The 24,023-nt window shown below is 48.7% G+C and overlaps 1 protein-coding gene across 2 annotated transcripts in view; it reads left to right on the forward strand.

Annotated features, from left to right (window-relative positions):
- The first annotated feature begins 3,450 nt into the window (after window positions 1–3,450).
- The window catches only part of MRC2 (mannose receptor C type 2), a 51,832-nt gene continuing 31,259 nt past the window's right edge, over window positions 3,451–24,023 (forward strand). For both annotated transcript variants that reach the window (XM_016128219.2, XM_016128227.2), the window contains exon 1: window positions 3,451–3,785. In XM_016128219.2, coding sequence (XP_015983705.2) covers window positions 3,653–3,785 — 133 coding nt within the window. In that variant the 5' untranslated portion in view covers window positions 3,451–3,652. The remainder of the gene's footprint in view (window positions 3,786–24,023) is intronic.

A 24,023-nucleotide genomic window follows, 5' to 3' on the forward strand; every position in this document is an offset into this window, starting at 1 on the left:
TAGGCTTGGCCTGCCAAGGGTGTCCAGGGCATTGCTCTGCTCCCCAGGGCACTCTCCGGCTGGAGAGGCTGCCATACCAGGGGAGAGGAGACTAACGTGAGAGGATCCCGAAGCACAATGAGTAATGACATCAAAATGTGCATGGCAAAGGGCTCCTGAGAGTCAGAAGGGAAAGGACGCGCTTGGGGACTTGAGGCCAGTGAACGGCAGAGCTGGAATTCCACGTCGACTCTAGGCTACAGGCCTCGATGCATCCCACTGCCTCATACTACCCCATGCCTACTTACAGACGTGCATTAATTCACCAGCCAAAGTGAGCATCGAGATGCTTCTACCTGGAGTCATTTACCCTTCAGAATACCACTTCTGTACACAGTGAAACCCGGAGATGTTCAGACAGATGGGGTGGTTGTATTCTCTCAGGCAAAGGAAAACACCCAGTGTGGCAATCCTGATAAAACTGACCTGATCAGCTCTCTGGACGGTGGGGTGGGGAGGAGCCTAGAGAGGCAGGCGGGGCGATAGGTAAGGAACAAAGGAGACCCCCGATGTCCAAGAGGCAAAGGAAGGTGGGAAGCCGGGAGGGGACCGACATTCCTGAACATCTCCACCCAGGGGCCATGCTGTCCCTCCATACACCACATTTAATTCTCAGGACAAGGTAGGAATTGCTGCCCCATTTACAAATAGAAATTGTGAACTCACTGAACGTCACAAAGCTAGTAAGGGGGAGAGCCAGGATTCTAACTGGGGTCTCTCTGGCTCCAAAGTCTGTTCCTTCCACTAACGTGGTTGTGATGAAATCAGCAGACCCACAGGGCCTGTCGCTGGCTAACTGTGTGAAGAAGAGCCATTTCTTGGTATCGATTCCACTACAGTAAATACGACGTTGGCAAAAATTCCCTGAACCAAGTCATAGAGTTCACTAAGCCCCTAGCATCCTGCCTGGTGCCTGGCACACAGTAATAAGTGGCTGTTCAACTGAGCTTTAACAGGAATGGCGAGGAGGCTGTGGGCACAGAGGACAACTGGCCCTTCTTTGGAAGTAGATTAGGGTCTGGGTTGGGTGAGAGGTCCCTCTGACAGCCCCGTCCCTCCCAACACCCAACACGCCTGCAGACTGTGACCACGTTCCTTTGATAACTGATCCTGCACAGAATCCTTAAGCGGTGGGGGCCTGGGCTAGATTCTCCACAGGGAGAAGTGCCCAGACATGGCCTAGCTCTCTGCCTTGCAAGCCCAAGATCTAAGACAGACTGTGGCCGCGGATGTGGGCCCAGACAGACAATCAGCATAATACAGTGTGTAACTCTGGCACGCTGAGCAGGAAGTCTCCCCCTCAGTGGAGACTAGAGCAGGGCCCCGGAGGAGCAAACACCAGTCCTTGCTTGCACAATGCACTTTCGTGCTCCTCAGCCTTCGAGTGGCAGTTTCTCTTCCTGGGATGTGGCAAAAATTGTGTCTGTTTTTCTCACTAAACGGAACTCCTCCAGGGCTGCGACCTGGTTTGCTCATCTTTGTTTCTCCAGCAGCTAGCGCAGGGCTAGCAATTTGTTGAGTGACTAAGAAATGAGAGCGCATCTGTGTGCTGGGCACTCGGGACTAGTGCTGGCAAGTGGTGGACTTTCTGGACCTACGGCATTCACTGGTGATGTCACGTAGTTGGCTTCTGCCCTGCTGGTGGGAGGAATGCCCAAACCTACTCAGGCTGATGGGGAAGGGCAATCCAACCCTTTTCCAGAATCTAGAGGGCTCCTTGGGAACCCTGCCCGAATTCCCCGTCAGAGAAAAGGGACCCTTGAGTGAGGTCTGTGGCCGGCACATCCAGAAATGAGCGAGCGGATGGACGCTGATAAGTTGACTTTCGAGAAGATGCATCCTGCGCTTTGGCTGCTCAAGATGGGGGGGGAAAGGAGCAGCTTAGCTAAAGCTGGCAGATCCTCAACCCACTTGTAGATAACAGAAGAAGGGGCCAAGAGGATGATCTCTGAGGCAGCCTCAAGGTGGCCAGCAGCCCGGGGTTCCAGGACATGACACACCAAGAAGGTGTGTCCCAAGGGGCAGTGAAGCAAGAGCCGCCAAAAGGGCTGTGGCTGTGTTACACCTGCCCAAGCTAGCTTGGGAGTGCTTCTTTGGCTTGGTTGCTAATCATTTTTTAGGGCAAAAATGCGGACAGTGGGAATCTTTCCAGGGCCTCTAGGGGATTTCAGTGGGTGCTCACTTGGGTTCCGCAGCCTCTGGGCTGTTATTTGCCAAGAATCTCAGCCCAGCAGACAGGGACAGAGCTAAGTGAGCATCTGAGAGCCCTACACCCTCCGTGCGGAGAAGAGAAAAGATTTACCCAAGGCGAGGGTAGTAAAAAAGAAAAAAAAAAGTTTCTAAAAATAGCACCGAGGTGGACAGCACAGGAAATAATTAAATCTATCTTACAGTTTCATAGTGGTTTTGTTTGATTATTTGTGATGGGAGAACATGAATCTTCTCCGCATTTAGGATCTCTAAATGCCTCAGTCTGGCTCTGAGCCCAGAGAGCCAAGCGACTTTTTCAAGGTTGCCCAGGGAATCAGGTAGAGGTGGGGCTGGGCTTCCAACAGCTGACTCCCAATCTAGTGCTCGCTGGGGTGACCTGTTGCATAATACGGATAAGTGGACTATCTTCCCTTTTATGAAATTTTCACTTGGTCCTTTGAGTCCGGCCAGCCGCGGGGATGCTGGAGAGAGCGATGTCTGTCTTCTGGGACACCCAGTGGACAGACTTGCCCTAGGTTTCTGGATACGGCCCCATCTAGCAAAAACACTACAGCCCTCAGCACAAAGGGACGTGGACACAGGGGTCAGGCAAACGCTAACGGAAGACGTGCAAATGTTGTCGCTCGGCACATGGCACAGGGGCCCCGTCTCCCCTCCCCCAATCTTCCTCCGGGTGGCCGGGCTCTCGGCTCCGCCCCTTCCCCACCAGATCCAGGGAGGGGTCGTCCCGGGCACGAAGGTAGCGGATGCTCGTCGGCGAGAGTGGTCGGCGTAAGAGGCGGGATAGAGGGGGCGTCAGCGGTCCGGGCGTGGCCGCCTGGGTCAGCCGCGCGCCCCCGCCCCGGACCAGCCGGGCCTCGCAGCCCACGTCCCGCCACGCCGCGAAGTTTGCGGAAAGTTTTGCAGTTGCTTCCCCGCCCGCGCCAGCCCGGGAGCTGTGACGCAGCGTCTGGGGCTCGCGGCCCCGGCCGAGCGGAGAGGGAAGGCGAGGTGGGGTGAGAGGAGAGCGGCGCGGAGCGGGAGAAGGCGCGCACGCGGGGGGCCGCCTCGACCCCGCGGACGCCGGCGCTCCGCCTCCCCCGCACCCCGCCGGGCGCCCCCTCTCCGGCCCCGGCCTCAGCCCCGCGCCCGCCGCCTCCCCCTCCCACGCTGCCCACTTCCCTTCCCCTCTGCCCCTCGCACCCTCCTCCCGGGCTCCGCGCTCCTCCCTCCGCCCTCCCTCCGCCCGGCCTGCCTCCTTCTCTCCTCCCCTCCGCTCCCCGGGAGGCATCACTTCGTCCCGACCCGGAGGAAGACGCGAGCCCCTCGCGGGCGGTCATCGCAGCGCAGCGCCCGGGCTGCCACCGCGCGCCGCGCCCGTGCGCCCTCGGTCCCCACGTCTCCCGAGCGGCGCGCCGCAGGCATGGGGCCCCGCCGGCCGGCCCCCGCGCCCTGGCCTCGTCACCTGCTGCGCTGCGTCCTGCTGCTCGGGGGTCTGCAGTTCAGCCGCCCCCGCGCCCCTGGAGACGCCGCCGCCGCCGCCGCCGCCCTCCCGGGTAAGGCGCTGCCAACTTGGCCAACTTCAGGGGCGGAGCGGGGGGAGCCCCGAGGAATGGGCCTCTTCCCGACTTTTCCCTCCTTTCCTCCCCCCCACCCCAGAAGCGTGTGTGCGTGTGTGTGTATGTGTGTGTGACTGGGTTTTTAAAAATCGTCTCCGCTTTTCTGAAAGCGGGGCATGGGGGGGGGGAGAGGGGGAGGAGCGCGCCTGGAGGTGTGGGAGGATCTGAGTGGAACCAGATGTGGCGGGCGGCGGGGGAGGGGAGCCTGGGGGTCTCGGGCCGCCTCAGAGGAAGAGGGCGGGCTCCGGGAGGACCCCCCCGCCCGCCCTCCCGGACCACCCGGCGCCGGCCCTGCCCTTGGCCCGGGGACCTGCAGGGCGCGTCCAGGGGAACCCGAGGCTCCGGCCAGGAGGCTCCAGGCCGATCTTCTTGCTTCTCCCCAGAACTGATGCGTTATGATTGTTTTCGAGTTATTTGTAAGGGCTCGTGTGTCCTTCTTGGTGTTTACATTTTCTTCTCCACACTTGGTCTACAAGGACGGTTTGTGGCATGCAGCATCCTCGCTGCTTAAACAGAACTCTGTGGGGGCAATTTTGTGCCACCAGGATGCAGCGACAGACTAGGCAGCGTGTGTGTGTGTGTGTGTGGCTCTGACCAAACTCGTGCCCCTCCAGAGTGCAGATCTTGGGCAGCCAAAGAGCTGCTAAAGATGCAGAAACCCAACCAGCAGAAAACAAAAACTTCAAACTGTACCTTCTCTTTCTGCTGCTCTTACTAAAGGGTGACAGTGAAGTGTGGGGACTGGTGGACCCTTCACCAAGAATCTGAAAGCTAAAGGGAAAGCTTCACTTCCTGGGGGGCTTGCAGGAGTCAGAGCTGGAATTGCTGGGGAGTATAGTCATCACAGCCCCGGTGCTGGGCACAGCTCCATCTTGCACTGTGTAATTTGGGGATGGAGGTGAGTGAGCCTGGGCGACTAGTCAGTGCAGTGTTTGCAATTTTGTGCAAAGTCCAGACAGCCTCCTGGAGGGCCTGGGGCTTCTAGACCTGGTCCACTAGTTGTGACTTATGCCACCAAAATACATATCTTCCCCCATTGTGCTGATGGGAGAGGTGGAGGCCAGGGTGACTCATATTCACTCCTAGCAGAGCCCCCCTGCTAAATTCCAGACCCACCTGGTATTGAATGTGGACCAACACAAACCAGGCGGCAACTCCCCGCTCACTGCAGTCAGGGCACAGAAGCGGGCCCTGTGTCCCTTCAGCTTGTCCGTGTCTTGCTTCTCTGTGAAGGAACTCAGAAGGCAGGCGGGGTGGGAGGGGTGGAGCACACATTTCAAAGCCAGGGCCTGGGAGAGCTGTGGCCAGAGGCTGACTCGGCCTTTTCCCGCTTGGAGCTTCTGACAGAGGGAGCCTGGTGAGAGACCCTGTCAGTGAGGACGCCTCTGGACCTCCTCTGCCACCTGGTTTCCCCTGGTTTCCCGCTAGCTCCCCCTGCCCTTCCTCAGGGTGTGTCCCGTCACTTGTAGCCCCCGCTTCCCAGTGGCATTGCATCAGTCGTCCCCGAAAAGCTTAGGGTGACAGGTGGGGTGGCCAGGTCTCCATGGCAGCAGTTGAGGAAAAGTAGGTCTTGTCACCTGCCCATCACTGTTGCCTCTATCCAGAGTGCTCCTCCTTGAGGCCAAATTCCTTCCTCATTCCCCTGTACCTGATGAACTAGGTGGTCACTGGGAAGAACTTAGCAGCACCAGGATCTGTATGGCCCCAGGAAATGGTTGTGGCAGATAGGATTCAGCTTGGCAGGCCAGCACGGCTGAAGTGAAACTTACCCTGGGCACAGCGGTGTGTGTTGGGTGGCTTCCTGACCACCAGTAGGGAGCCCTGTGGGATTAGAAGATGGGGCACCACAGCGCTCCTTGGGGGCAGCGAGTGGCAGGGCACCAGGGCCTTCTTGGTTTGGCGCGACAAAATCCATCTTTTCTCCACCTCCATGGGGTGCCCTAAAAAGCATTTGGCTAGAAGACCTCTTTGTAATTGCAGTATGACTGCATTTTTATAACATTCACTGTTCAGTGCTGAGCCAGATACTTGAGAAGAAGGAATGTACAGAGAAGAGTGTAAGATGCATCCTTAGAGGAAAGAAAATATTGCAGAATGAAACATTTAACAGGGCGTAGAGGCACGATTCTGTCGGTGGGGCGCCTGCTCATAGCCAAGATCTGTGTTAAACACTTTATGTGCAGTTTCTCATTTAATTCTGCTAAATAACCTAAGGAAGTAGGTATTGATGGGTCCATTTTGCAGATAAGGAAATGGAGGGTAGGAGGGGTTTGATAATTTACTGCGGGTCACACAACTAGTAAGTGAAAGTCTGGGACCATGGATACCTAATGTCTGGAGGCTGGAGGCATGAAAAACTGTGGGGCAAAGGGTCACCAAGACTCTGGAGGGAGGCCAGGTGAGACCCGGTTTCGCAGCAGCAGAGAGGGGGTACAGAGAGGACGAGACCAGGAAGGTTGTGGGATTATGTGGAAGCTGGCTGGGGTGGGGTGCAAATTTCCTAAGCGGGGGAGTTGGGGGCCGGCTAGTGAAAGAGGAAGCTGGCCAGATACCTGAGGGGCCAGACCGGGGAGTGACTTGCCAGCTGGTGGTGGGGAATCCTGGAGGACCCCTGCAGGTGAATTTCTGAGCAGAGGAATGAGGTGTGGTTGGAAGGAGCATTGCTGGCAGCCGCAGGGGTGCAGGTCGAGGAGTGAGTAGGCCTGGGACATCTTCCGTGGTGACACTCTACTATCTAAAGGACAGGGAAGGAGTTATTCCTTTTGAAAGGCAATAGGTACTTGGTGCTACCGCCAGAGTCAGCCAGACAAATCGCCTGCGCTTCCAGTCCGGCTCCTGGTGAGTCAGGATATTCAGAGCCTTCTCACTTCGCCCGCGCAATAGTCAGTCTTCCCTGTTCCAACCCGCTCACCTGTGAGTTGCCAGGGCTGAGGTGGTGCCTAGGTGAGCTATGGTTGCTGCTGGCAGCCAGCACCTCCCCTTCAGGTTCACCTGGGCAAGGTGAGGCTGGCGAGGAGGAAGCCTGGGTCTTGGTCCCCATTGGTTTACACTAGAAAAATCTTGGGTTCGATGCCTGCACGGTACAGTGATTTGGGCGGATGAGATAAATTCAGAAATACCATGAAATTCTCAGAAGGGTATTCATTTGGATTCACCACTAATTCAAGCAGTAATTGGAGCCCCGTTGCACCCCACAGGGGGATGAGGAGATCCGTGCAATGGCTACCGTTCTTCATATGCTGGGCACTGTGCCCAGTGCTTACAGGCACGGCCCTTCCGCATCTCACTACCCTAGGAGGGTGTTTCCCCCCATTGTACAGAAGACGACAGGTTAGAGATGTTGAGTCATTTGCTCAAGACCACCTCCGCCACGCCACTAGCGAGCTGTGGAAGTGGGATTCGAACCCACGTGTGGCTGCTGAGCCAGAACACCGCAGCTCCAGACCCCGTTCCGTCCCCGTAAAGTTAAGCACTGCAAGGCAATGTCAAGAAAGGCTGGAGAAGTCTGCTTTGTGGGTCGCCCCGCCCCCCCCCAGCTCCACGCCCTCTAGAACGTCCTCTCGCTGTGTCCTCCTGGGAGAGTGGGCAGCCCTCCGCTACACTCCGGCGGCCTGGCTGCTGTCTCTCCCACAGTCCAGCGGACGCGGAGGCTGGGACCGAGCCCTCCTCAGTGTCCTCAGGATAAAAGACGTGCTGCCGCAAGGAGGCATCGATAAACGAATGAGCGAAGGGGAGCCAGCCCTGCACCCCAGCTTCCCTGAGGTCTGGGATGCACCTGTCCCGTCATTCGGGCAATGAAGTTTACTGAGCATGCGCAGTGCCGAGAGCAAGGATGACGGTGGCCCGTTCTTCGGAGCCCACCTCCCCTTGCACCTCCAGTGGGGGTCCCTGCTCTCGGAGCGCCTAGGCATTGCCGACAGGAAGTATCTCTTCCTGTTCAGTCCTTCGTGAGATGGGGAGGGGCCACTTTCCCATGACTCGCTCCTATAAATCTGGGTGGGGTGGGCCATCAGAGTGGTGACGCGGCTCTTGGAACTCACCCTGGGCTCTGCACATCCCCGTTCCTCCTCAGCTAGGGGTTTTGTCAGTAAACAGGCAGAGTGGCCGAAGGCTGCACAGTGGCATCTGCGTTCTAGGACACCTTCCAGCATCAGCCAGCTCCAGCCCCTCAGGGGACAGATTGAGTTGGCTACCCCCGGCCAAACTTCGTGGCTCCACGCAGAAGTACAGTGGTTTGTGTCTTTCCTGCCCTTCCTCCTCTTCTTTGGACCTCTCTGCCCCCTCTCCTGGGGCCCTTGACCGTGCAGACCCGCCCCATCCTGCTTGACAGCGCCCCTGCTCTCCATGGCCTCTACTTAGCCTTGCCCCTCCTCGCGTTTCAGTTCTGCCTAGCAGCTGGGGTGATGCCGCTAGAGGAAGGGCCTGAAACCGCAGCCACCTCCCCTCCTGTCCCAACCCCACTCCCCCCCTTCTCCTTTGCACCTCTGCTGCACTCTCCCTGAACCTTCATTGCCTCCCCACCTCCAGGCCTCTGCACGCACTGTTCCTTCTGCCTGGGATGCCCTTCCTTGCTCCTCTGCTGCCCCTGCCCCTTCCTTAAAAACTCAGGATCCTGAGAAGGACACCAAGGGGTCGTGGTTACTGCTTCTTGGGCTCATCTGGGCTGAGGGGAGGCAAGCACCCAGATGTCACAGACAGAGAGGGATTAACCGCAGAATGGGGGTGGGAGGTCTCTTTTTATCTTTCTCTAGAATCAGCCTCCAGGAAGACACGGTGTTGGAGGTGAGAAGTTTCCCTTCTGTGGTTGGTTTGGAGCTCCTATAGGAAGCCAGTTTCCCAGCCTTTCCCGACATCCTCAGCGAGCCTTTGGAAGGGGAGGCGGGGCTCCCAGTGTAGACTGAGGCAGGAGTGGGCGTGGCCAGGAATGTTCCCCCCTCCTCTTAGTCCTCTGGAAAAGTAATGCCCCTCCCCAGCTGTGTGACCTCTGGCAGAGGCTCAGTTTATTTATAAAATGGGAAAGATAAAGTAATATCCCCTCAAAGGGATATTTTAATAAATACGCACAAATGGGATAACATATGACTGAAGTAATGCTTGGTACACTACTGGATACAGCGATTTCTTAGGCAATAACATTAGATGGTCGCTATATTTATTATTAGGAAGAGAAAGCATGAATATCAGAGGACTTAAATAGGAGAAAGCACCGTCCTTGACATACAGAGTCTTAACTACAGCCACATTGTTTTAAAAAATCAAAGCAGGTCTTAACTCTACTGCATTGGTGACGCTTTGCTAACTACTCTGAGTGCCAAAAAGTAACCATCCTTTCTCTAAAGTAAATTTAAATTTTGGGGGGAAGAAAAACCCCTCGTCAGTTGCCCTTACCCCTCAAGCCCCTCAGCTTACCACCCTCCCTTCCCTTCTGTTCATCTCAAAGCTTCTCTAGCTAACCTTCACGCAGGAACCGAAGGCTTTCTTGGACTGTAGGCTTTCAGTGTGAAAACCTAGACAGTCCCAGGTAAACCGGGACTGTTGGGCATAGTCCTCCCACTTCCTGACCACTGGTCACTTTAGCTTGCTGTCTAAGGAAGCATCTCCCCATCGTCACGGCGATTAGGCTCCCCAGTAACTAAATTCGGTGACCCTCCTCAGGCCTTGCAGTGTGGGTGCTGTCGATAGGCTCAATTTTAATAATGAGCGGTCAGCAGAAAACAGACCATTTAGAAGTAAAATATTTTAAGTCCTCCCTCCCCTCAACTCATACCCTAGCAGTAGTTCATGGAGTAATCTTTCGTTGGCTGTGCATAGGTACATAGATGTAAATACTCCCTTTACATGAATGGGACCGCATCCTATATTGTATAATACAAATGATTTTTATCTTATAATATTCTTGGAGAAATTCCATGACAGGCTGTGGAGCTGCCATATTCTTAATGTGGAGGAACGGGAATGTGCTCAGTGTTCCTTGTAAGGATGTACTGTCTTTAAAAACAAACAAACAAAACTGCTTCCCTGTGAATGGATTTTTGAAAATTCTCTCTTCCTCTGGCTGTTGTGATGCAGTTTGCACCCGCACTCTCCACCTCCTGTCTTCCATCCTCAGTCCAGAGCTGGCATTACTGCCACATTTGTGGTCCCAAAGGGGCAGCTTTAATCATCATCAAAATAAAGTCTGACGTTTCTGAGTTGAGAATTTGAAGGCTGTTATAGTCAGGTTCTAACCTTCCTGTCCAAACCCCTGAGTAAGTCAAACTGAGCGACAAGCATCACACACAGAGGCCCCCAAGTTCTGCCCAGCAGAGACTTGTCATACTTCTCTCCGTCAGGAGCACGTGGGTCCACAGGTCACTCTGAGTCCCGGCTCTTACTGAGGCATTCGAGTTGCCCTCAGCCGGAAGAAGCCTTTCTTTCTAGAGCTCCCCTGGAATTTCATTTCTGGAGCCACTTCCTCCCTTCCAAGACTGTAAGCACCTCAGGGCAGGGCCTTTAACCCCTTCACAGGTCTCAGCACAGGGCCTTGGACTCAGTGGCATTTAGTAAATACTTATTGAAATGGGAGGAATAAAAGGGAAAGAAAGAGCAGATAAGTGTTCCAAAGAGCTCACTCACCCCAGTTTTATTGAGACATAATTGACGTGTAACATTGTATTAGTTTAAGGTATATAGCATAATAATTTGATAATATGTATATATTGTGAAATGATTGCCACAATACATTTAATTAACGTCCATCACCCCACACAGTTAAAAAATCTTTTTTTCCTTGTGATGAGAATTTTTTCTTTGTGGTAGAAAGGCAGAGAAGAGTCATCCTTCCAGAGTTTTAAATGATGTCACAGTCAGGAAAAACATATGGCATTGAATTAAACAGAAAAAAGTCCAGTGGACTGAAACTGTTACAATGCGAGACACACTAGAAAAACATTAATGGGAAAAGGAATCTTTCCTTTTAAATGTTATTGGACAACTGATTACGATTTAAGATTTTAATTTTAATTTATAGCCGATCACATCGGAGTAAATTCAGATGACAAGTTGTCACATAGTAAGTGCAGAGATCACCAGAAGTTAAAGAAACTGACTTTCTTTAAATACATATTTAGTAAAAACAGAAAACCTAATCTTGGCAGAGCTTTGAGGAAGCCACTGTGTATGACTGGGGCACTGTAAACTGGTTCAGTCTTTCAGGATTCAGCCTTTCAGACTATCTAAGAAACTAGATATGTAAGATTTTCTATCCTTGGACCTCATAATCCCACTTGGGGGAATTTGTAAGGGATTAATCCCAAAGAGAAAAAAACGTTCGTAGAAGTGCTGTTTGTAGTAGCAAAACAAATCGGAAGCCATCCTAATGCCTGACAATAAGAGTATGGCTAAGCAAACTAAGATATCTTAACAATTTATGTAGCTGTGAGAAACAAATATACATCTAATGTCAATACATGGAAATATGTCTAAGAAGGACGTTCTCATGACCATAAGGCAATCTTACAAAATAATATGCACATATCATTAACAATTAAGTGAAAGTGCATGTTTGATCACTGATATTTATTTACTCAGTTAACTTTTTTCAGTTTTGTTTTTGTTTTCCTGAGCACTGACAATGTGCTAGGCATGGTGTTTAGTGCCGAGGAGGACACTGTGCTGAACAAACCAAACATGGTTCCTGCCTTCCCAAACCTTGTATTTTGAGAGCGATCCCCAGAAATGCAGAGCAGCGTGTAGAGTCAGATGTTCATGGCTTTCGTTTTAGGTGCCATTTCAAAGTTCATTAAAAAGAAAGATGGAAGTAGTAGACTGGTCTGAAATCTCAGACATGGGGTTGGAAACCTGCCCGGCCACAAAGAGAACAACCTTGAGTCAGACCAGCCTGGTAGAGTAGGAATTCAACAGGAAACAGCCTTGCAGTCAGTCTTGGTCCCCAAGGAAAGGATTTTCTGGTATAACCCAAAAATGCTTAACCTCATTTCTGAAAGATCTGAGGTTGCAAGAGCATTGGTGGTTTGGAATGAGGTTGGAAGCACTGTTTATAATAGTCAAAGCAAAAACAAAAATGCACGTCGAAAGAAATATGGATAACTAAATTACAGAGTATAGACACGCGATGAAATACAATGCAGCCGTGAACTAATGAACCTCAGCTGCGTGCACCAGCACGGGTGAATCTTAGAGACGTAACGTGGAGTTGGGGGAAAAGCCCCAGAGGACTAAGTTGGTGTTATATGCTTTCTCGAGCTGTTGGAAAAGTCGAAGGAAAAGTATAATGCAGTGAGGCCCTGTGTGCTCTTCGCCTGGAAGCACCGGCTGCTCACATTTTGTCATGTTTGCTTCGTGTGTGTGTGTGTGTGTGTGTGTGTGTGTGTGTGTGTGTGTGTCTGGTGAAGCTTTGAGGCAGTCGTAGATGTGACATCTCATACCTAAATACTTCACCATCTATCAACGAAAAACAGAGACATTCCCCTATATAACCATTATACCATAATTATACGTTCATGAAATATAACAAATACGATTCTTTTTTTCTGATATCCAGTTCACATGTGGATTTCTCTAGTTGTCTCAATAGGGGCCTTTACAGCTGTTTTTTAAGTCTAGGATCCAATTAGGTGTCTGTTCGATCTTTTTTAATCTGCAGTAGTTGCTTGGCCTTTTTGTCTTTTATAGCATTGCATTTTTGATGGCTCCAGCCTAGTTGTTTTATAGACTGAAATAGTCTGATGTTTAATCATGAAATTAACGTTAAACATTTTTAGGAAGGAAAACTGTGCGGGGGATGTCGTGTCCTTTACATTGCGTCATGTTAAGTCAGTTTGTTCCCTTCTTGGTGATGCTAACTTTTTAAAATGAAAACATACTTAATATACAGTGTATTACTTTCAGGTATACAACACAGTTATTCAATTTTTATATAACTAGTGAAGTGATTGCATAGTCTAGTAACCATCTGACACTGTACAAGGTTGTTACTATGTTGACTGCATTCTCTGTGCTCTATGTTACATCCATGTGACTTATCTGTTTTGTAACTGAAAATTTATACGTCTTATTCTCTTTCATCTTTTTTGCCCTTCCCCCCATCTCTCCTTCTTTGGCAATCCATCAGTTTTTTCTCTACGTCATGAGTCTGTTTCGTTTGTTTGTTTTGTTTTTCAGATTCCACAGATAAATGAAATCATACAGTATTTGTCCTTCTCTGAGTAATTTCACTTAGCATAATACATAATACCCTGTAGGTCTATCCATGCTGTTGCAAATAGTAGGGTTTCATTCTTTTGTAATGGCGAAGTAAATTTAATTATATATATATTTACCACATCTTCTTTCTCCATTCATCTATGAATGGACATGCAGGTTGCTTCCACCTCGGCTGTTATAAATAACGCTGCAGTGAACATAGGGGCGCATGTATCTTTTGTATCTTTTCCAATTAGCGTTTTCATTTTCTTTGGATAGATGCCCAGAAGTGGGATTTCTGAGTTATCTGGTAGTCCTATTTTTAATTTTTTTGAGGAGGGCGATAATTTTGATCACTTGGTTCAGGTAGTGTCAATCAGATTTCTACACTAAAAAAGTACCTTCTCCCCTTTGTAATTAGTAGATAATCTAAAGAACCTGAATTATATTCCTAAAAAAGCAAAGTTATTCATAGCATCACTCTCTATAATAGCCCCAAACCGAAAAGTACCAAAACGCCCATCAGCAGTAGAATGCATGGATAGACTATGGTATGTCCACACAATTGAATACTATCCAGCAATGAGAATGAGCAGTCTACAACTACATGCAATGGTGTGGATGAAGTTCATATACATATTGAGCAAGGTGCAAGGGAGTTCACAGCATATGATCCCATCTATAAAAAAGTACAACAACAACAACAAAAAAGGAGAAGCTGATCTATCCTGTTGGAAATCAGAAGAGTGGTTATTCTTAGGACAGATTGTGACCAGAGGAGATTCCCAAATAAAATTTAAAACAACAACAACAACAAGGGAAGTGATATCTGTAAAGTATATGAAGAGAAGCTCATACAGGCCCATGAGGATGTCCAGTAGTTTTAAGGCGCCAAAGATCAGAACAGATAAGATAATAAAAGAACAGAATTCACAGAGAAGGACTGCTAGTATCTCATAAGCCTATGGAAAACTGTTTAAAATCACTAGCAATAGTGAAAGCAAGATACCATGTTCACTTCTCGCAATAGTGCCTACGAAGATCGATGAAACGATATGTTCAACATAACATTATTTATAATGAAGAAAATGTGTTTACAAATCGAAGACCAGTAATGGCTAGGGAATGAGTGAATGAACTGTAGTATATCACATCATGGAATAGTATACAGCTGTTAAAATGGTTTGTACCACATTTCTTTTTTAAGAAAGAAAAGTCCTTTTGCTGAAATACACTAAGATTCAAAAACATGTGTATGAATGTGTACCTATATATGTATATATACATTATGTAGATACACAATATGTATGACTGTAAATTGTATTTGGGGTATATAGATAAAATTGGTAGAAAGCCCACACCAAAATTTAACAGAAATTATATGTCATATGCCGCTATATTTTATTGTCATATATTATTTAACAAAGGTGTTTATGGGTAAGGGTAGGCTTTTTTTTTTTTTTTCCCCTTTAGACGTGTAATTTTTATTTGGTTGCAGGGGGCAACTTTCTCTCTGTCCAATCACATGTTTCAAGCAGCCCTCCCCCCCACTCCCATCACACACCCTGGGCCAAGCCTTCAGCCGCGACTCCATGGAGCCAATCAGAGCCTGCTGGGAGGGCAGGCCTTTCCCAGGCAGGACCAGTGAGTAAGCCTAGGCGCCAGACTGATGAGACTGATGGCTCCCTGGACTGCGATCTCCGACCCCCGCTGAGACCCCGGTTGCAGTTTCCCCAGGCCTCTGCACCGTACCCTTCCCGAGGTTTTTTTAAAAGACGAGTTGGAGTTGGGTTCCGCCACTCTTGCAGTCCTGTGTAGGATTGTTGGCCTCAGAGCAGGTTTTTCTGAACAAGTTCTCAGAGTGCTGGTGCGCTGGGACCTCTTTCCAGTAACAGTCCCCCAAACGCTAGCCTCTTGATTTTGCACTCATCGGCAGAGTGTTTGCAGAAGCGGCAGCGGGAGAGAGCGCAAACCATTGTAATACAAGTTTGCATTTAGAGAACTGCAGGACGCGAAATTCTGTAAGCGCTGAATGGCAGGACATATGGATGAGACTGGAATGCAAATCAGGAAAATGTCAGAAAGTTAGGGGATAGGCTTTTGGAAGCGTTCCTGTGTTTTAAGAACTTTATGATGTGTCTGTATAACATTGTGTAACAAATGAGAGCTGGGGACCACGTGAGTATTTACTGAGCACATAAAATCAGCCAGGGTCAGCATTAGGCAATTCCACATAGGCTGGATTTTAATCCTTAACATTCCTCCATTTCACATAAGGAAATCGAGCCAGGGAGGCTGAGAGCCAGGATCACATATCTAGTGAGCAGCGGAGCAGGGAATGAGATCCAGGTCTGTCCGATGCTCTGCATGACCTTTTATTTTAGAAAGAAGTACTCATTATACTATAACGAACATTTGTGAACCCACCACCTACTGCAAGACAGAGACTATTTCATATATAGGCATGCCTCCTTTTGTTGCGTTTCACAGATACTGTGTTTTTTTTACAAATTGAAGGTTTGTGGCAGCACCGCGTAGAGAGGCCTTCAGCACCATTTCCCAGCAGCATTTGCTCACTTCATGTCTCTGTTTCATTTTGGTAATTCTCACAATATTTCAAGCGTATTTGTTATTTTATATTTGTTGTGGTGATCGCGTTGGTGATTGTTGATGCTACTATTATAGTTGTTTTGGGACACAAGCCATGCCTGTGTGAGGCAGAGAACTTAGTCAATAAACGTTGTCTGTGTTCTCTCTCTCCCCTGGTCTCCCTTTCTGTGAGACACAACAATGTTGAAATTAGGCCAGTTAAATTAACAACCCTGCTGTGGCCTCTAAGTGTTCAAGTGAAAGGAAGAGTCACACGTCTGTCAGTCTAAATCAAAAACGAGAAATGATTCAGCTTAGTGAGGAAGACATGTCAAAAACGGAAAACCAAGATAGGCCGAACGCTAAGCCCCTTGCGCTAAATAGTCAGCCAAATTGTAAATGCAAAGGGAAAGTTCTTGAAGAAAATTAAAAGTGATATGATACTCCAGTGACCACACAAATGATAAGAAAGCAAAACAGCTTTGTTGCTGATAGGGAGAAAGTTTTAGTGGTCTGGTTGGAGGATCAAACCAGCCACAACATTCCCTTAAATGAAAGCCTAATCCAGAGCAAGGCCCTAACTCTTCAATTCTGTGGAGGCTGAGAGAGGTAAGAAAGATGCAGAAGAAAAGTGTGAAGCCAGCAGAGGTTGGTTCATGAGATTTAAGGAAAGAAGCGATCTCTGTAACACAGCAGTGCGAGGCGAAGTAGCAAGTGCTGACATATTTGTTGTGATCTGTGATCAGTGATGACATTGAGGTCCTGATATGGAAGGTGCAGCACGTTATCCAGAAGACGTAGCTAAGATAATGAATGACTGTGGTTCTACTAAACAGCGGATTTTCAGTGTAGATGAAACAGCCTTCTCTTGGAAGAAGACGCCACGCATGACTTTCACAGAAAGGAGAAGTCAGTGCTCGACTTCAAAGCTTCGGAGGACAGGCTGACTCTCTCGTTAGGGGCTAATGCAGCTGGTGACTTTAAGTTGAAGCCAGTGCTCATTTACCATTCCGAAAATCCTCGAGCCCTTAAGAGTATGCTAAATCTCTTCTGTCTGTGCTTTATAAGTGGAATGACAAAGCCTGGATGACAGCACATCTGTTTGCAACATGGTTTACTGAATAGTTTAAGCTCACTGTTGAGACCCGCTGCTCAGAAGAAAAGATTCAAAATATTATTGCTCGTTGATGACGCACCTCGTCGCCCAAGAGCTCTGATGGTGTACAGTGACAATGCTGGTTTCATGCCTGCTAACATAGCGTCCATTCATTCCGCAGCCTGTGGACCAAGGAGTAATTTTCTTTCAAGTCTTATTATTTAAGAAATATATTTCATAAGGCTGTACCTGCTATACATAGTGATTCCTCTGATGGATCCAGGCAAAGCAAATTGAAAATCTTCTGGAAAGAATTCAGCATTCTAGATCCCATTAAGAACATTCGCGCTTCATGGGAAGAGGTCAAAATTTCGACATTAACAGGATTTTGAAAAACTTCAGGGGAGGAAGTAACTGCAGATGTGGCAGAAAGAGCAAGAGAACTAGAATTAGACGCGAAACCTGAAGACGCTCCTGGATTGCTGCAATCTCATGGTAAAACGTTAATGGGCGAGTAGTCGCTTCTCACGGATGAGCAGAAAAAGTGGTTTCTCAAGATGGAATCTGCTCCCAGGTGAAGACGCCTTGAAGATTGTCGAAATGGCATCAGAGGAATTGAAATATTAAACACACTTAGTTGATAAGAGCAGTGGCAGAGTTTGAGAGGATTGACTCCGGGTAAAGAAGTTCTACTATGGTAAAATGCTATCAAACAGCATCACATGCTCCAGAGGAATCGTTCATGAAAGGAGTTAATGTGGCAAACTTCATTGTTGTCTGTCGTATTAAGAAATTGCCACAGCCACCTCAACCTTCAGCACCCACCACCCTGATCAGTCATCAGCCATCAACGTGGAGGCTTCTCCACCAGCAATAAGATTATGACTTACCGAAGGCTCAGATTATGGTTAGCGTTTTTTAGCAATAAAGTATTTTTTAATTAAGGTATGTGTAGTACATTGTATTTTTTAGACATCACATACTTAATTGACTACAGAATAGTGTAAACATAATGTATGTCCTGGGAAACCAAAAACTCTGTGACTCGCTTTATTGTGATACCTGCTTTTTTGAGGCGGTCTGGAACTGAACCCCCAGTTTCTCTGAGGAATGCCTATCGTATCTACTTATATGCGTTTTCTCTGTCTCCCTCACTGTTTCCCCGCCCAGTCTCTGTTTTGTGTTTATCCATCCCTTTTAAAATTTTAATTCTTACAGTATCATATGAACGCATGAAAGTGAACACGTAAATGTTCAGCTCAATGAATTTTCACAAACTGAACACACCCATGTAACCAACTCTCAGATCCAGCAAGTAAAAACATTGCCATTATTCCAAGTGCTTTTAAACATTCCCACAGCCTTGTTAGATGCGGATATTTCCTCTTTGTGAACCGTCCGTTCATATCTTTGATTATCTTATATCTTCAGGTCTTAGCACCTTAAAATGATCTGGGTCTCTATATATTTTGTATTGGCTTATGTGAGTTTCTTGCCATATTTCCCTTGTTTGTTGTTCACTTAAAATTTTTATTTGGGAAGTATCTTTTTTTATTCCCCTTCTCCACAGGCTTGGCCTCTTTAATGAGGTTTACAAAGTCCTTTAGAGTCAGACTGGGTTCTCCCCCTCACTTAGAGCTAGTTTTTGACCTCTGACACCCTCATCCCTAACTTTTCTATTTAACTAGCACTCCTTCCTCCCCTGGGCCCTCAGCAGCACCCCCGAACTGGTGGGGAGCTTCAGTCAGTGAACTTGAATGAGGCTGCCAACAGACAATGTTACATATGTATTTTTTCAGGGTAAGAATACATTTTTTGTGTGTGTATTCGAATAATAGAAAAAGTTACAAAAAAAACCCACAAAACATTACCTGAAATTTGCCACTCAGAAACAGCCGCTGATAACATCGTGGAGACTATCTTTCCACATTGTGTCTCTTCGCTTCGCCTTCCCTCCCTCTATCTGTGGAAGACTTTGCACAGATGTCGTCATATTGATTTCTAACCTTTTTTCATGTGCCATTCAATATGTCATCGGTGTTATTTCCACTGCATAGGAGTCCACTGTACCGATGTACCATAACTTATCCCTGTGGGACATTCGGGTCATGCCTCTTTCAATTACCAAACATATTAATTGTAGAAGATACAAAGGGAAGAAAATAAAAATCACCAGCTGTGCCATAAGTCATCGATGACCACTGCTGAGACCCAGGCAGGTACAGAGGATCTGCAGCTGGTGTGCCTCAGCCTCACCTGGGGATCTTATTTACAACCCAGGTGGTCCTTCGCCCTGAGATCCTCCTTCGGCAGGCCTGCCTTGGGGCCGGGGAACTTGCATTGTAAACGAGCTCCCTTGGCAATTTGGTCACCCAAGCTTAATTTAAGAACAAGAATGCAAAAATGTCTATTCAGACTTTACTTGATTTATAAGAAAATAGAAATATACATCCAGGTACTGTGAACCTCTGTCCATGTCTAAATGCTCTTATAAATTAATTTCTCTTGTCTGCATATTAGTCTGTTACGTGAATGTATTTCACTTTACTCAGTCAACACCATATTGTTGGACATCAGTTTACCCCCAGTCACTGCTATAAAATAATGCTATGTAGCTAAGTCTTTGCATAGATTTTAAGAGTTACCTTAAGTTAAATTTCTAAGAAGTAAATTCTGGGGTCGAAGGGTTTGTGTTTTCGAAGGCTTTTGATATATGTTGTCAAGCTCTCCAGAAAGGTCGTCCCCTGGGGCCGCTGCTACCACGAGCCCTGGCCGTCTGGGGCAGTGTGTCCACGGGGTGGGCAGCACCGGCCGCCTCCTGGCACGTGCTAGGTGTATGTTACACGTGTTTTCTCCACTCAACAGATGAGAACGGTGAGGGACGAAGAGGTCGAATGACTAGTTCAAGAGCGGGCATTCAAACCCAGCCTTGCATCCAGAGCCCGAGCTCTCTTAACCATGCCACTGATTTTTTAAAAAATATTTTTTCTTTTTCTTTTTAAAATTATTTTTATTTTTCAATTGCAGTTGACATTCAATATTATTTTATATTAGTTTCAGGTGTACAGCATAGTGGTTAGACATTTTTAATTTACAAAGTGATCCCCCCGCTTAGTCTAGTATCCATATTGATTTTTAATTACTATCAGAGAGGGAGGAATAGTGAGCAGTACTTTTTTTTTATGTGGTTCTGAAAACGTAGGGAAGAAATTGGGGAAAGAGAGCAAAAGGGTGGGGGAAAGAGGCAATTCAAGGGGAGGGGATCCGTGCAGACATTCCTTTGTAGGTCAAGTCTCTTTTAGGTCTGGGCAACATTACAATGGTGGCGATGGTAGTGAGGTGTTGTGTTTGACCCTGTGTGGCTGTCAGGGGCAAAGCAAGTTAAACTCAACAAATGAACGAATGAATGAACACTGAGCCCTGAGTCGGGTTCCTGTGGGAAATGCAGATTTTGTTGCTTCAAAGGCCCCCTGTGTCTTCCGTCCCTCAGTTTTATTTACTCTAGAAACATTATAATAATATAATAGAAAGTTACACATAATCCCAACCTCCTGGCACAAGAAATAATTCCATGTTTCCCTTAGTCCCTTCTATTCATTGTCCATACATAGATCTGTTCTTAAAGGAGGGTATAATTTAGAAGATGTTAAACCCTTCCCTTAGGACACAGGGCAGCTCGCCTTTCCATCTTCCGCGGTCCAGCTCAGCTGAACGTACATGTATTAAGCACCTGTTGTATGCCCCGATCTGGGGAGAGGAGTGGATGAGACACGGCCCCTGCTCTCAAGGAACCATTTAATGGGGAGAAAGACCCTCAGAGGATCCTGTCAGTATTCCGGTAGCTCTCTCCCTGTCAGTCTCCTCAAGAGCCTGTGAAGAGGCAGAGAGGGTATTTTATAATTCAGTTTATAGGTAAGAAAACAGAGTCCCCTAAGGTCATCTAGACGTAATGGCAAACGCAGAACCTGAATTCGTAGGCGAGATCTCAATTCTCGGCCCGTCCTGCCCGCCCCTTTTCTCCCTTCCTCCTTTGGGGCCCCACTGCCTCGCGACTGCCTCATCCCAGCAAGGCTCCTGTGCAGCTCCGCCTCCTCTCCTCGTCCCAGCATCTGCCATGCCAAGTGGCGCAGGTGCTGCCCCACCTGTCCTTTCACACTCTTCCTTCCAGCTGCGTATTTTGCGACCTCATTTTCCCTTCGCGGCTGCCCTTGGCGTTTATTTCTGCAGCACCAGAATGCGGCGGGGAGAACAGCACACCCCAGGCTGCCCTGACCTCCCGCAGATGCCCCGACTTGTTCCTGACACACTGTCCATGACCTCTTCTCCTGGCATCTCCTTTCCAGGCACACCTGAGGCGGGCCCCAAAAGTTCAGAGGCCAGAAAGAAATCATGGTTGCCAGAGGCCAGGCACCCCTGGGGGTGGGGGGAGGACTCTGCATCTGGACCATGGATTTATTGTTTCTTTTAATTTTTCTGAAGAGCAGCTTACACCCTTGAGTCCTTGGCCATATTTTGTTTCCTCATATCCAGATTGCAGTGTCTGCTAAGCCTGGTTCCCAGGCTCTCTGCTGTGAAACAAACAGATTCCTGAGGTCAGGACAGAGGCTCTTGTCTAAATATCAAAAACCGATAATGGCTTTCCATTTCGAATGCTTACCAGCTATAGAGCATCCTCATGTGTTTTCTCGCTTAATCCTCCAGAAATCCGTGAGACGGGTCTTATTGGTGCCCTCCCAAAGTGAAGCTTGCAGAAGTGAGGCAGCCGGCCCAGGGCCCAAGAAGGGACTTGAACCTGGGTGGGTCCAGATTCCAGAGCACCCCTCCTAACCCTCCACCCCGTGCTGCCAGAAGAAGTGGGTAAAGACCCATTAGCCTGCCTTTGCAGAAGGCGGCAGGTGTTTAATCTTTGGTATACAGTCTTAGGGAGATCCCGAAGGTTCCTAAGCAAAAAAGATTTCGAGTTCATGTAACTTTAAAGAGTCCTTGAATGTCGCCACGTCAGAAGCTCAGGGAGCTGCCAGTGAGCAGACCAAATGCTCGGTCTGGACCATGTCACGCGTCCTCAGAATCATATTTTGCCATGTTGCAGACACATCTCATGAAAGGAATGCAGCGTGCCACAGGGATATCATGATCGCAGGGCAGTGGAGCCTAATTTAGAAGAACTACCCCTCCCCCCTCTTTTTTTCCCCAGTTTTCAAATAGGCACAGCCCTCTGGTCCTTCTTAATAGAGATCAGAATACTGAAGGATGTTTTTCTACTGTTTTCTACAATTTGCCAGTGTGATAACACATGGCCACTCTCGTTCCACCTCAGTGCTGGCGTGTGGGGTGCAGAAGGGATAGGTGGGGACCGTGGCAAGCTGATAGCCCCCCTCCCAGGTGGGCACCTGACTGGCTCCCTGCAGGCACACTGGCTCTGTGTCATCCAAGAGAAGCTGGAAATCCAGATTTTTATGTAGAATCCAGTTTTAAATGTTGGCTCATTTTTCTTTCACCCACGGTGAAGGCCAAATACAACTTGTCTATGGGTTATCAGGATAAAGCACGCGAAACAGTTGTTTGGAGCCCAGCTCCGGAACCAGGCTTCCTGGCCTCCCATCCGAGCTCTGTCCCTCATTAACTGTGTTATCGAGTTGCTTGATCTCTGTTATTTAATATTCTTTATCTCAGTCTCCTCGTCTGCCCAATGGAGATAGGAATTTTACCTACTATAAGGGTCACCATGAGGATTTAACAAGAGGATTGAGGAGGAAGCTTTGGAACTCATGCTTGGTACCTAGCAAGGGCGTGGTAAACATTAACTTGTGTCATTATTTGTGTCTCTTTCTACAAGTTCAGGGTGACCATAGTTTGCCTAGAACAGTCCTGGTTCAAGCTCCTAGTGGTATGATTATCACTAACTCCCCTTTTAATTCTCAGTGTGAGAATAAATTATATGGTCAACTTATGTAAGCAAATACTGGGATTATGCTGTTCAGGATACGGTTCCAATTGTTTGCGTACTCTTGGACAAGTCGCTTGACTTTTCCGTGTTGCGGTTTTCACAGCACAAAGGATTGACATGATGAATTCTAAGATCCCTCAGTTCATAGTCATTCTATCATTTAACAGACATTTACCATGAGATCAGACTATGCCGGCAAACCCCCGGGCGTAGCCAGGATGGAGCCCCAGGCCCTGGAGGCTGCTGGGCCCTGCGGCCCTTCTGTGCAGGGAGTCGCGAAGCCCTGCCATTTGTGTGTATGTTCTCCGAAAGACCGTTACCGAGAAATCGTTGGTAAAATGTTTCTTGGGAATTGAATGTTTATATTTTTAACCTCAATTTCTCACAAATTATTCCATTTCGGTATCATTCTCTACACATTTCTTTTTTTGTGTGTGCATGTGAATGGATACCTTTTAAAATATATTATTTCACTATGGAAAATTAGAAAATACAGAAAGGCCTAAAAGAGATTCTTTATTTCAGTTGATTCTGGCAGCGAGCAGGGGGGCTTCTGATATTTCGGCTTTAGGTTACACCCCGAACCGCCCACACGCACCTCTGCAGCCACTTTTGTCAAAACTAAATTTAAAAAATAATTGCTCTCTCTAAATTTGCTTGGATGTCTCTGATAAATTCCCTCATTCATTCATTCATTTGTTCATCCTCAATCAACCAAGCATGGACCACCTAACCTAGTACTGGGGCCGGGACCCCAGAGGGCTCTCCTGTTCATGATTTTATGGAATAATCTGCTCCCGACTCCCCACAGATAAATAAAACAGGTGTGGCTCGGCAGACCTTCGGGGCCTGCTTTGAGGAGTAGGTGGGCCTCGCTGTGGGTGATGCTGTCACTGCCAGCTGCAGGTGATTTCTGCGCCCGGGCGTGGACGGGCGTGGACGGGCGTGGACGGGCCCCCACCCAGGCGCGCTCGCTGCCAGTGGCCACTGCGGAGGCCGGCCCAGCCCTCGTCCGGATTCCTGAGACCTGCCCTTCGCGGCCCGGTCAGTGAGGTTGGGTTGCGCTGGCTCAGAAAGCCACTTCCTGCCGTGACCGGAGTCGGCCGTCGCTGTGAAAGTTGCCCCCCGGGGAAGGAAGTGGCTTTGGGCTGTTTATTTTGGCTGCGGGCTAGCAGACGGCGCCGGGGACCGCGCAGACCCGGCGTTTGCAGAGCGGGGCTGGGGAGCCGTGCGGACCTCGGGGCCTCGGGGGCAGGGTGGGGGGGGGCTGCGCGCTGAAACGCCCCGGGGCTCGGCGGGGCCTGGGTGCGGGGAAGGGGGGTGCGGCACGTTGCGGAGGGACTGCGCGCAGGCGAGGTGG

The sequence above is a fragment of the Rousettus aegyptiacus genome, unplaced genomic scaffold (assembly GCF_014176215.1).
Source record: "Rousettus aegyptiacus isolate mRouAeg1 unplaced genomic scaffold, mRouAeg1.p scaffold_m13_p_6, whole genome shotgun sequence".
Taxonomy (NCBI): Eukaryota; Metazoa; Chordata; class Mammalia; order Chiroptera; family Pteropodidae; genus Rousettus; species Rousettus aegyptiacus.